Source organism: Arachis stenosperma, chromosome 2 (genome assembly GCF_014773155.1).
Source record: "Arachis stenosperma cultivar V10309 chromosome 2, arast.V10309.gnm1.PFL2, whole genome shotgun sequence".
Lineage (NCBI taxonomy): Eukaryota > Viridiplantae > Streptophyta > Magnoliopsida > Fabales > Fabaceae > Arachis > Arachis stenosperma.
In genome coordinates, this window is record NC_080378.1 from 50613122 (window position 1) to 50627088 (window position 13967).

Genomic DNA, 13967 nt, shown 5'->3' on the forward strand with positions numbered 1-13967 from the left:
AAGAAGCGTTTGTTGGGAGGCAACCCAATGTTTTATAATTAACTATTTCCTTTTGTTATTTTATTTTTTTTGTAGGTTGATGATCATGAGAAGTCACAAAATCAATGAAAAAAAGCAAAAACAAAATGAAAAACAGGAAGAAAAACAGCACACCCTGGAGGAAGATGTTGCTGGCGTTTAAACGCCAGTGAGGTTAGCTGTTGGGCGTTTAACGCCCAGTCTGGCACCATTCTGGGCGTTTAACGCCAGAAAGGGGCACCAGACTGGCGTTAAACGCCAGAAAAGGGCAAGAACCTGGCGTTAAATGCCAGGAATGGGCACCAGCCCGGCGTTTAACGCCAGAAATGGCTCAAAACGTGATTTTGAGCAACATTTGGTGCAGGGATGACTTTTCCTTGACACCACAGGATCTGTGGACCCCACAGGACCCCCACCTACCCCACCACCACTCTCTCTCTTCTTCCCCCATTCACCAATCACCTCAATACCTCTTCCCCAAAAACCCTTCACCTATCAAATCCCATCTTTCTCTTCACCACTCACATCCATCCTTCATAAAACCCCACCTAACCTTCCATTCAAATTCAAACCACTTTCCCTCCCAAACCCACCCATAATGGCCGAACTCCATCTCCCCTCTCTCCTATAAATACCCTTCTTCATTCCTTCATTTTCACACAACCTAAACACCACTTCTCCCCTTCTTTGGCCGAATACAAAGCCATCCCTTTCTCCCTCATTTCTTCTTCTTCTACTCTCTTCTTTCTTCTTTTGCTCGAGGACGAGCAAACCTTTTAAGTTTGGTGTGGTAAAAGCATTGCTTTTTTTGTTTTTCCATAACCATTTATGGCATCCAAGGCCGGAGAAACCTCTAGAAAGAGGAAAGGGAAGGCAAAAGCTTCCACCTCCGAGTCATGGGAGATGGATAGATTCATCTCAAGGGTGCATCAAGACCACTTCTATGAAGTTGTGGCCTTGAAGAAGGTGATCCCCGAGGTCCCCTTTTCACTCAAAAAGGGTGAATATCCGGAGATCCGCCATGAGATCCGAAGAAGAGGTTGGGAAGTACTTACCAACCCCATTCAACAAGTCGGAATCTTGATGGTTCAAGAGTTCTATGCCAATGCATGGATCACAAAGAACCATGATCAAAGTATGAACCCGGATCCAAAGAATTATCTTACTATGGTTCGGGGGAAATACTTGGATTTCAGTCCGGAAAGTGTGAGGGTAGCGTTCAACTTGCCTATGATGCAAGGAGATGAACATCCTTACACAAGAAGGGTCAACTTTGATCAAAGGTTGGACCAAGTCCTCACAGTCATATGTGAAGAGGGCGCACAATGGAAGAGAGATTCAAGAGGCAGGCCGGTTCAATTGAGAAGGCATGACCTCAAACCCGTGGCTAGAGGATGGTTGGAGTTCATCCAACGCTCAATCATTCCCACTAGCAACCGGTCCGAAGTTACTCTAGACCGAGCCATCATGATTCATAGCATCATGATTGGAGAAGAAGTGGAAGTTCATGAGGTTATAGCCCAAGAACTCTATAAAGTGGCGGACAAGTCTTCCACCTTGGCAAGGCTAGCCTTTCCTCATCTCATTTGTCACCTCTGTTATTCAGTTGGAGTTGACATAGAAGGAGACACCCCCATTGATGAGGACAAGCCCATCACCAAGAAAAGGATGGAGCACACAAGAGACCCCTCTCATCATGAGATCCCTGAGATACCTCAAGGGATGCACCTTCCTCCACAAAACTATTGGGAGCAACTGAACACCTCCCTAGGAGAATTGAGTTCCAACATGGGACAACTAAGGGTGGAGCATCAAGAACACTCCATCATCCTCCATGAAATTAGAGAAGACCAAAGAATCATGAGAGAGGAACAACAAAGACAAGGAAGAGATATTGAGGAGCTCAAGCACTCCATAGGATCTTCAAGAGAAAGAAAGAGCCGCCATCACTAAGGTGGACCCGTTCTTTAATTTCCTTGTTCTTTATTCTTCTGTTTTTCGAATTTTATGCTTATGTTTATCCATGTTTGTGTCTTGTGATCATTAGTGTCTTAGTGTCTATGCCTTAAAGTTATGAATGTCCTATGAATCCATCACCTTTCTTGAATAAAAACGTGCTTAATTGAGAAAAAAAAAAGAAAGAATTGCATGAATTTTGAATTTTATAACAGTTTAATTATTTTTGATGTGGTGGCATTACTTTTGTCTTCTGAATGTATGCTTAAACAGTGCATATGTCTTTTGAATTTGTGGTTCATGAATGTTGGCTCTTGAAAGAATGATGAAAAAGGAGACATGTTACTGAGGATCTGAAAAATCATAAAAATGATTCTTGAAGCAAGAAAAAGCAGTGAAAACAAAAAGAAAAAAAAAGAGAAAGCAAGCAAAAAAAAAACCGAGAAAAAAGAAAAAAAGAAAAAGAAAAAGAAAGAAATAAGGTTGTGATCCAAGGCAAAAAGAGTGTGCTTAAGAACCCTGGACACCTCTAATTGGGGACTTTAGCAAAGCTGAGTCACAATCTGAAAAGGTTCACCCAATTATGTGTCTGTGGCATGTATGTATCCGGTGGTAATACTGGAAGACAGAGTGCTTTGGGCCACGGCCAAGACTCAATAAGTAGCTGTGTTCAAGAATCATCATACTTAACTAGGAGAATCAATAACACTATCTGGATTCTGAGTTCCTAAAGAAGCCAACCATTCTGAATTTCAAAGGATAGAGTGAGATGCCAAAACTGTTCAGAGGCAAAAAGCTAAAAGCCCCGCTCATCTAATTAATACTGATCTTCATAGATGTTTTTGGAATTCATTGCATATTCTCTTCTTTTTATCCTATTTGATTTTCAGTTGCTTGAGGACAAGCAACAATTTAAGTTTGGTGTTGTGATGAGCGGATAATTTATACACTTTTTGGCATTGTTTTTAGTATGTTTTTGGTAGTTTTAGTTGAGTTTTTAGTATGTTTTTATTAGTTTTTAGTTAAAATTCACTTTTCTGGACTTTACTATGAGTTTGTGTGTTTTTCTGTGATTTCAGGTATTTTCTGGCTGAAATTGAAGGTTCTGAGCAAAAATCTGATTCAGAGACTGAAAAGGACTGCAGATGCTGTTGGATTCTGACCTCCCTGCACTCGAAGTGGATTTTCTGGAGCTAAAGAAGCCCAATTGGCGCGCTCTTAACGGCTTTGGAAAGTAGACATCCTGGGCTTTCCAGCAATATATGATAGTCCATACTTTGCCCAAGATTTGATGGCCCAAACCGGCGTTCAAAGTCACCTCAAGAAATCCCAGCGTTAAACGCTGGAACTGGCACCCAAATGGGAGTTAAACGCCCAAACTGGCATAAAAACTGGCGTTTAACTCCAAGAAGAGTCTCTACACGAAATTGCTTCATTGCTCAGCCCAAGCACACACCAAGTGGGCCCGGAAGTGGATTTTTATGTCATTTACTCATTTCTGTAAACCTTAGGCTACTAGTTTTCTATATATAGGACCTTTTACTATTGTATTAGAGGACTTTGGTAGCTATCTTCGTTTTATGCTATCTTAGATCATTGGGAGGTTGGCCATTCGGCCATGCCTAGACCTTATGCTTATGTATTTTCAACGGTGGAGTTTCTACACACCATAGATTAAGGTGTGGAGCTCTGCTGTACCTCGAGTATTAATGCAATTACTATTGTTCTTCCATTCAATTCCGCTTGTTCTTGTTCTAAGATATCACTTGTTCTTCAACTTGATGAATGTGATGATCCGTGACACTCATCATCATTCTCACTTATGAACAAGGTGACTGACAACCACTCTTGTTCTACAAGCAACCAAGGCTCTAGTGAATATCTCTTGGATTCCTGATTGCACGATGCATGGTTGATCGCCTGACAACCGAGTGCTCGCCTGACAAACGAGCCAACCATTCCGTGAGATCAGAGTCTTCGTGGTATAGGCGAGAACTGATGGCAGCATTCAAGAGAATCCGGAAGGTCTAACCTTGTCTGTGGTATTCTGAGTAGGATTCAATGACTGAATGACTGTGACGTGCTTCAAACTCCTAGCAGGCGGGGCGTTAGTGACAGACGCAAAAGTATCGATGGATATTATTCCGGCCTGACCGAGAACCGACAGCTGAATTTCGCTTTGCTGTGACAGAGCATATGCAATCGCTTTCACTGAGAGGATGGGAGGTAGCCATTGACAACGGTGAAACCCTACACGAGCTTGCCATGGAAAGGAGTAAGAAGGATTGGATGAAGACAGTAGGAAAGTAGAGAGACGGAAGGGAAGGCATCTTCATGCGCTTATCTGAAGTTCCTACCAATGAATTACATAAGTATCTCTATCTTTATCTTTTATGTTATTTTCGTTCATCACCATATACATTTGAGTCTGCCTGACTAAGATTTGCTAGATGACCATAGCTTGCTTCATACTAACAATCTCCGTGGGATCGACCCTTACTCACGTAAGGTATTACTTGGACGACCCAGTGCACTTGCTGGTTAGTTGTGCGAAGTTGTGTAATGCCATGGAATTGAACTACCAAGTTTTTGGAGTTCATGACCGGGGATTATGAGAGTTGTGAAAAGTATTGTTCACAATTCCGCGCACCAGCCATATTCATCATATATTATCAAAACCAAGGGCTGAATGTAATTGGACTTGCACCAGAAATTTGTTTTTCAGCCCAATATTAAAACCTGCAACAAAATTATTAATCAATATATGTTAAGTGAGAATCAAATTAATAATTTTGTATTTAATTATTTTAATAATGTTTAGTCATCACAAATATTAATTTAGAGTTTTTTAAATTCATCAAAAGTCATAGGAAAAATAATAATTATTACCAGGAATATTGCCGACCAACAGATTATGTATTTTGGTATCCGTACAATAGCATGATACAGAAAGAAGGATGAAATCAAGTATACGCATGCTTATGAAAAGCTTTGACATCGAATGGAAGAACACAGAATTGAGCATATACTATGGATGCTGAGATTTGATTCTTTTTTACATTTGGAGCATTCGTGGGGTATGCCTATATATGCGTTCATAGTGATTATACCCCTTCTCAGTAATGTTTAATTAATTTGACAACATTGGTTTTGATAAGCAGGTTAGTGCTCTCTTTCTCTCGTTGATCCTTTTCCGTAATGGATAGTAAATTTATCAAATAAGAAAATCAATTTTTTTCATGGAAGATGAATATTATATTTTTGGTTTAATTATTCAATTAATTCTTATAATTTCATCAATTTTTATTTAGATTTTTATATTTTTTTCGCTTTAATTAAATTTCTAATATTTTTTATATGAAAAACGTTAAAATTAATAAAAATATTTTTTTAAAAAAACATGTAATTAAAGATCTAATTGAATTTTTAATTATGATTACTTTTAATTTACAAAAAAATATTTAATTACTTTTAATATTTTTTATATTAAAAAAGATCTAGTTGCAAAACTAAAAATAATGTAAAACTTTAAAGGTTTAATCAAATTACGGATAAACAAAATAATTAAACCTATCTCTTTTTCCTTTTAGTTCTAAAGTCATTTACACACAACACACACATAATTAAGTTTCATAAAAGTTGCAGTCATCGACTTATGAGTGTTTGATAGAATAAGATGAAATATTGAGAAGTATAAAGTGCTTTTAATATTATAATTCTTTAAGGACCTATAAGTCCAAAATAAATGGAAGAATGAGAAGCCATTAGACCTATATGTATAAAGTTGTAGCCAATGGACTTCTATGTTTTTGATAGAATAAAATGGAAGAATGAGAAGCCTGAAGCATGTCCAATTTGCAATTGTTGAAAGACCTATAAGGTCAATGGTGCAATTCTTCAAGAACATACTTGCTAGTTGCTGCTACTTATTTTCAACCTATAAATCTATTACACAATTTTCTCACAAACTTATTTTGTAGTTATCTTTTTAGGAACATATAACTTCGTTGTTAAATTTTTCAGGAACCTACTTATTCGGTCAGCTTGGATTGCAACCAAATTCAAGAATATTACTTATTGAAAAAAATGGGGCTGAATTGAGGTATGGCTCGACATGTCCTTACTCCAATACGCCATGACACAAATTTCGATTAGTCTCATAAGATTCCTCGTCTTCAAATTTATTTCCTCTTCTGTTTTATGTGTGTGATTTCTTCCTTCCGTTTTGTTTGTTTCTTTATGCTTTGGCGGGGCTACCTAGAAAGGAAACCAAGTTGAGCCAAATTACAGCAAAGTTTCCAGTCCTTATTCTCGTTCGAGATGGCATTCTTATTAAGTGAACTTATTAATATAATTAAGAGATTATATTAGATATACACAAAAAATTAATTATCAAATTAACTAATAGTATTATATATATATATATATATATATATATATATATATATTAAAATATAAAATAAATATTAAAATTAATTAAATAATACATATTTATATACGATTATATATTGATTGATTTAATAGTTTTGATAGTTGAATTTTAATGTGCATATAATATTTTTTTATTATTATGTCATATTATCTAAATTATAATTTGTACTTGTTGAATCAATATAGAAAAAGTTTTTTTAAGGAGAATTCAAATTCTCTAAATTTTGAATTTTATTTTACAGAATAAAATGTGATCGATTTTTTATTTTTGAATAATTTTTTATATTTTTTTTAATCTTATCTATAAAATTAATAATAAATAATTATATTTTATTTTTTAAAATTAAAATTTAAAATTTTAAAAGATCTAATTTTTCTTAAAATTATCTAGTCAATTTAAAAATGAAGCTATTGACCATGAATTACGTTTTACGCTGAAGTAATAAAATGTAATGATTAATTACATATATGTCAGCTGGAAATATGATGGTAAAAATGTAAAATTTAGTAGGAATCTTTTTTCCTATAATTCTCCACCTAGATTTTTTTTTTTTTGGGCTTACACAATTTATTGTTCCGTCTTTTGAATCAGTAAGAACAGTTAAAAAAAATATTTCTTCCTCTACTGATGATTAGAATAAATAGAAATTTTGTTAGATAAACAATGACTTTTGTAAATAATAAATTTTAAAATTAGTCCAATAAAATAAAAATATATTATATCTTTAAATTATTCACCTAAATCTTAATATTAGGATAATTATTTACAAATTTAATGAATTGAACATCTGATATATCTATTGTTTATATTGTTTAGTATTTTTATTTTCTACCTATACTTTCTCAATAAATAGACACCATTAAACGTCACATATTTGTCAAAAGTCACAATTTTTTGTGCCTTTTCGAATAGAAAAAGTATAGGGCACTAATATACTATCTGTAAATTTATTGCTATTTTAAATACATGTATAAAGAGACACATCTAGAAAATACATATATAAAGACACTTCCATTAGACATAGCCATAAAAAAGATATTTTTATTAGAAACATTCACAAAAATACTTCCATTAAACACAGTCATAAATAAAAATTGGCAGAAGTTGACAAAAATGCTGTTAGTAACATAGCGAAATTGTACGTAAAGTTGATAATTAAGAGCCGTTAGATAATTTAACTGATTTGACTAAATTTTTATCTAACGGTTCTCAACTATCAACTTCACCCGAAATCTACTGTCCATAAGTTTTCACCGGTTATTATATGTCTATAGAAAACATTGTGAAAATGATGAATGGTGCAAAACAGGTATAATTAAGATCCAAAGATGGCAGGAGAATTAGGAGTGCTTAACGCACTGGATGCGGCAAAAACACAATGGTACCACTTTACTGCAATTGTTATAGCAGGAATGGGATTCTTCACTGATGCTTATGACCTCTTCTGCATTTCCCTCGTCACAAAGCTTCTTGGAAGAGTATATTACACAGACATAACCAAAGACAAGCCAGGAGCACTCCCTCCAAACATCCAATCTGCCGTGACCGGCGTCGCACTCTGCGGCACGCTAGCCGGCCAACTATTCTTCGGTTGGTTGGGTGACAAACTGGGAAGAAAAAAGGTCTATGGCCTGACACTCATGCTCATGGTGGTTTGTTCGATTGCGTCCGGCCTTTCCTTCGGAAGCAGTCCTAACGGTGTCATGGCAACACTTTGTTTCTTCAGATTCTGGCTTGGTTTCGGTATTGGCGGCGATTATCCTCTCTCCGCCACAATCATGTCCGAATATGCTAACAAGAAGACAAGAGGAGCCTTCATCGCCGCGGTTTTCGCTATGCAAGGATTCGGAATCTTGGCGGGTGGAATTGTTGCCCTAATCGTTTCCACTTCATTTGATCACAAATATAAGGTTCCTAGCTATGAAGAAAATCGCGAAGCGTCTTTGGTGCTACCTGTATTTGACTATGTTTGGCGGATTATTTTGATGTTTGGTGCAGTTCCGGCCGCGCTTACATACTACTGGCGTATGAAGATGCCGGAAACTGCTCGTTACACGGCGCTTGTTGCGAAAAATGCTACGAAAGCCGCCGTGGACATGTCTAAGGTGTTGAATGTTGAGCTTGAATCTGAGGAGGAGAAGGTGCAGAAACTAGCAAATGCTGAGAACAACCGGTTTGGCTTGTTTAGCACCGAGTTCGCCAAGCGCCATGGCCTCCATTTGGTTGGAACAACCACCACTTGGTTCCTTCTAGACATTGCATTTTATAGCCAGAATCTTTTCCAGAAGGATATTTTTAGTGCTATTGGATGGATCCCACCTGCACAGGAGATGAATGCAATCCATGAGGTCTATAGAATTGCAAAAGCTCAAACTCTTATAGCACTCTGCAGTACTGTGCCAGGTAATCTTATGAAAAAGAAAAAAAAAAAAAGACAGCTACTCTAATTAAAAATATTAAAAATATTTTTTAAAATGATCTTTTTAAAAAAAATATAACTTAATTGTTTAATCACATTTTAAATATTTTAAATAAAAATAATATTTTTATGTTATAAAAATTAAGTCCTATAATTTATTATTTAATGATCAAAATAAAATACCTTGAACAAATAAAAAAAAGTTAAAACTACAATAATTTTACTAATATATTTTGTCGGTAATTATGTAGTATCATAAAATAAAGAGTAAATCTTATATGGATATTTTTATTTTTAATATTAAAATTGATTGATAAGAAGTAAAAGAAGATATTTTTTTATATAATATAAAACTAGTATTAATGAAATGTATTAAAAATTATGGAAACATGATTTATCCGCAAAATAAAAGATTATTTAAAGTTGCTTGTAGACTAAAATATACTAATAAATAGCTAATTTTTTATCTGTTTTTTAAATCTTTTTCTTTGAAAAAATTGGCAATTTCCACTAAAATAAATTGAAAGATGAAACTTAATTAAAAGTTAATATCATTGCTTGATATCAAATTTCAATGCAAATGTATATGTCATAGCATCGCTCTCATATAAAACTCATTTTTTTATCATTAGGAATAGTTGTCATGACCACTATAAAAATCACCTAGATGGATTTTTTCTAATTTTTTTAACATTCGAAAAAATAAAGTATGATTTCTTACCATTAATTTTATAAGTAAGACCAAAATTAAATAAGAGAAAATAATAAAAAATAAGAGATCACAATTCACACCATCTAATTTTTTTTTTACTAAAAAATATCTACTCCCAAAAATCACATATATAAGACATTTTACTTTAAATCTTCGTCCTCATGACCATATCATTAAAAGTTTTAAGATTATTCATTACTTCAATAACTAACAATTATTAACGCCTGAAGTAAATATTCCTATTTTTATCCATAATAGGTTACTGGTTCACCGTCGCATTCATCGATTACATGGGTCGTTTCGCAATCCAATTGATGGGTTTCTTCTTCATGACTGTGTTCATGTTTGCTTTGGCTATACCATATGATCACTGGAAAAAAGATAACAAAATTGGTTTTGTTGTGATGTACTCATTCACTTTCTTCTTCTCCAATTTCGGTCCAAATGCAACCACATTCGTCGTGCCGGCCGAGATCTTCCCAGCAAGGTTAAGGTCAACATGTCATGGAATCTCAGCTGCTGCTGGAAAAGCAGGAGCAATTGTTGGTGCATTTGGGTTCTTATATGCTGCACAAAGCAAGAACAAAGCGGATGTTGATCCAGGGTATCGTACTGGTATTGGGATCAAGAACTCTCTGATAATGCTTGGTGTGATCAACTTCTTAGGATTGTTGTTCACCTTCCTTGTTCCTGAATCGAAAGGGAAATCATTGGAGGAATTGAGTGGGGAGAATGAAGAAGACGATACTACCAAAGGAGACTCTGGTAGGACAATTCCAGTTTAATTGATGAAGGCTTTATTAAAGGAAGTCATTCTAATTTATTGTGTCATTTGAGTATTTCAATAGTGTCTTTATTCTTCTTGTTTGTTGTGATGTTTGGTTTTCAATTTGGCTGTGGTTGGTTGAAAATGCGCGCATAAAATACGTTTGTGTACATTTTATAGTGGCTATCATAGGTAAATTCTATTCAATTCTCTTTAAGCTAATGTTTGTTTTTAGATGTTAAAATTGAGATGAAGAATTGAGATTCCATATTGTATTTTATAGTAAGATATTAAACTAAAATTTCAGTTTAAAAATACAAAATTTCAGTCCTTTCAATATTTCTAAAAACTGAAAACACAGGGATTGAAATTTTGACGACGAAGACGAAAATTTTAATAACAATTTTTTTAGAAATATCCTAATTTAACTTTTCAAATTTTAAATCTATCTTTCAATCTTCATATTTATTTCAAATTAAACATACTACAACATTTTTTGCCTAAGATAACCCTTATTCAAAATAACATTTAACAAAAATCATCTTAGATAAACAAAGACAATATTTTTAATGAGTTGCCTTTGAGTAAGGCAACTGACAAAGATAACAAAATTTTTTGCCACCTATAAAAAAATTTATTTTTGATATCTGTTTTGTCGATTTTAAGCAAATCGATGGTAGTTCGATATCTAGTGGTTTGGGAACGAAACCTACTCCTTTTTGCAGGTACCAATTTTCTAAAAGTGCATCAAAGTGTCTTCGATTAGACGGGTATCGATATGTAAGATAAATTAAAATTTGTAAAATAATAAAAGAAATGAAGAAACAAGGTTTTCGAAAAGAAAATGTACTGAAATTGAAAAGATTGCGTTGAAATTTAAAGAAAGTAATAAAGTACTTTCAACTGGGTTGACAAAAGAGTGTAAATTATTGACCAGGAATTTTTTGAGATATTTTTAAGGTTTAGAAACAAAGAAATAAACAAATAAGAATCAAAGTAGTGAATAATGACAATAGGTGTTATGTATTTAAATTAAAAGGCCTTGGCTGAGAGAGGATTAATTGGAGTTTCTATCCTTATTGGCTTTCCCAAGTGCAAGAGTAAAGGTTGTTGCTTCTATTTGGTTATCCTTTAATTAATAAAGAAAAGTCAAGTAGGTAGCCAACTTCGATTCACAAGTCCTAATCACTTCCCAAGAAAGGATTAGAGTTAGTGATAATCCAATTGGCAGCAATTGCCAATTACCTATCAGCACTTGAGTAATGCAACTCAAGGAGTTCCAATTAATCACTCCCAAACCAAGTTGAGAGTTTTAATTCATAACATAAATGCCATTTTCATATAACATGGAATAAGAGGAAATAAGAGACATGATAAATAAGATAAATTAACTAAAAAAATTTTTAAAGCTGATAATTAATCGAATGAATTCGGACAAGAAATGGAATTAAAACTAAAATTTGCTCATTATATTAATAAATATAAAATTAAGAAAATCATAACATGAATCCCAACAATTGAATGAAAAAAAAAACACAAGAGTAAGGTAAAAGAAAGGCAAACTATAATGACGAAGACTTCCACTGAAGATAGTAGCAACTCTCTCTCAAGATCCAATCCAAGCAAAACTAAGAAAAAGTATGAAAAACTAAAAACCCTATGAGAGCAAGTGTTTTTCTATAGAATTTTCTAAACTAAAACTAAAACTAAGTGAGAATGAAAAGTGTCCAAGTCTCCGCTACATCCCTGCCTCTAATATGGACTTTCAGGCCTAAATCTGGTTCAAAAAGAGGCCCAGAAATCGCCCCTGGCGAATTTTGATATACAGCACGTGACGGCCTTCCATGCGTACACGTCGTCCACGCGTACGCGTCGATGTGCAATCTTCCAGTCACGCGTACGCATGCCCTACGCGTGCGCGTCGTTGCTGTTTCCTAACCACGCGTACGCGTCGCTGCTTGCTCTTGAAATCTTTAATTCCTTGTGTTCCTTCCTCTTTTGCATGCTTCTTTTCCATCCTCCAAGCCATTCCTGCCCTGTAATATCTAAAAACACTTAACACACGTATCACGGCATCGAATGGAAATAAGAGAGGATTAAAAATAATGAATTAAAGGCCAAATAAGCATGTTTTCAATTATAGCACCAATTTGGAAAGGGAAATGTAAAACCATACATTTTATATGAATAAGTGTATAAAAGATTGATAAAATCCCCTCTATTTAGCACAAGATAAACCATAAAATAGTAGTTTATCATGTGTCAAAGGGCTTTGGCATACAATTTAGAGGTGCTGAAATGTAAATTGGACAAGGAAAATTAAAGAAATGGTCAAAAGATGAATTTACTTGAAAAGTAAAGTCTACAGAAAAATAAATTGAAAAGATAAAACATGGAAGGAACCCAACAGAAAAGAGACTCGATTGCAGACTCAGGAATTCATAGGGGATGTGAGTGTGCTTGAGTGTTTTCTGAGTTAAAGTTCCAACCTTTATTTCCTAAAACTTTCTAGTATTTATAATCTACTTTTGTAACTGACAATTAATTACAAAAACACAGCCTTGAATGCGCACTCCTTGGTAATCGTTCCTACCCTTTGGCTAATAAACGTTTACTCATAAATTCCTCACATGGTAAAAGCCTTTAACTTCTCCACTTACGTAACTGCTCGATCTGCTGTTCGAATAACTCATTCGATTACCCATCTCGAATGTCTTGTCCGACTAGACTTGTTTGATTTAATAAAGTATCTTGATCGAATCCGTGTCTAATACCTCCATCCAATGCCCGCACGTGCACCTTATCGACAACTGCTTACACCTCAATCGACCTTTTTACTATTTTGAACCAACTTGCCTTGATCGAAAATATTTTTCAACTAACAAATTGCCCCCTTAGATTAATGTGTTTGTCTTCGATAGAATTATTGGAAGATGAAACACTTAATCCAAATTCAAATTTCAATCACTTAAATCAGTCATAATTACCATTTTTAACTTCCCCATTAATACTGATCTACTCGACACGTTTCCAGAGACTTGCGCCTTCTCTTTCCACCACTTCGCCTTCTTCGCAAAGTTACTTCTTTTTGCATTCCTTCTACAATAACGGCTACAGTAGCACTTCCTTTAAATTCAACATTCTCGCCCTTGTTCAATTTTTCTCGAACCCTTGCTCTCTGAATCCTTCTTGCATCAAGCTTTCTTGCATAACACTTAACCTTTCAAACTTCCTTTTTCTTTGTTCGGCAATGGCTGCTTCCTCCTCTCATGCTGCTACCCAAGACAAGGGTAAAGGTCATGTTGTAGCGCCGCCAGCTCCACCAGCCCTTTATATACTAAATCAAGTCAATGATGAAGTCATTGATGACTCACAGCTTCAAATTAATGATACCAGAATCCTAATCCCTTTCACAGTAGGGGGACATACCCATTGTTTCCTTGGGCCTGTCGAATCCCTGGAGAGGGCGAACAAGAAACTACCTTTCCTTCCTAGTGCTCAAGGGAAAGATTTATTGATTAACCAAGCCCTCGATATCTCTTTCTTCATTAATCAGAAACCTTTCAAGAATAATCCAAAGATTAATCCTCGAAGATCCAATTTCACGGCCTGGTATTAGTGCCTTGCCCCTACAAAGAATGTTTATTGGCGGGCTCTGGGGATC

General features: G+C 34.9%; 1 protein-coding gene across 2 annotated transcripts; it reads left to right on the top strand.

Moving 5' to 3' along the window:
• The first annotated feature begins 5018 nt into the window (after positions 1 to 5018).
• On the top strand, positions 5019 to 10478 carry LOC130961520 (probable inorganic phosphate transporter 1-3). Of its 2 annotated transcripts, none has more exons than XM_057887452.1 (4): positions 5019 to 5135; positions 5998 to 6076; positions 7716 to 8809; positions 9796 to 10478. In XM_057887452.1, the coding sequence occupies exons 3-4, from the start codon at positions 7735 to 7737 to the stop codon at positions 10320 to 10322; spliced, it is 1602 nt and encodes a 533-aa protein (XP_057743435.1). In that variant the 5' UTR covers positions 5019 to 5135; positions 5998 to 6076; positions 7716 to 7734; the 3' UTR covers positions 10323 to 10478. The 2 variants fall into 2 exon arrangements, with proteins under 2 accessions (XP_057743435.1, XP_057743436.1); XM_057887453.1 differs by lacking the exon at positions 5019 to 5135 and adding an exon at positions 5812 to 5854.
• The last annotated feature ends 3489 nt before the right edge of the window (positions 10479 to 13967 follow it).

Bases quoted from the DNA above. Each gene is read 5' to 3' on its own strand.
- LOC130961520 (XM_057887452.1), top strand. From the start codon at position 7,735: ATGGCAGGAGAATTAGGAGTGCTTAACGCACTGGATGCGGCAAAAACA. The intron at 8,810-9,795 runs GTAATCTTATGA...TATCCATAATAG, and splicing joins ACTCTGCAGTACTGTGCCAG to GTTACTGGTTCACCGTCGCA.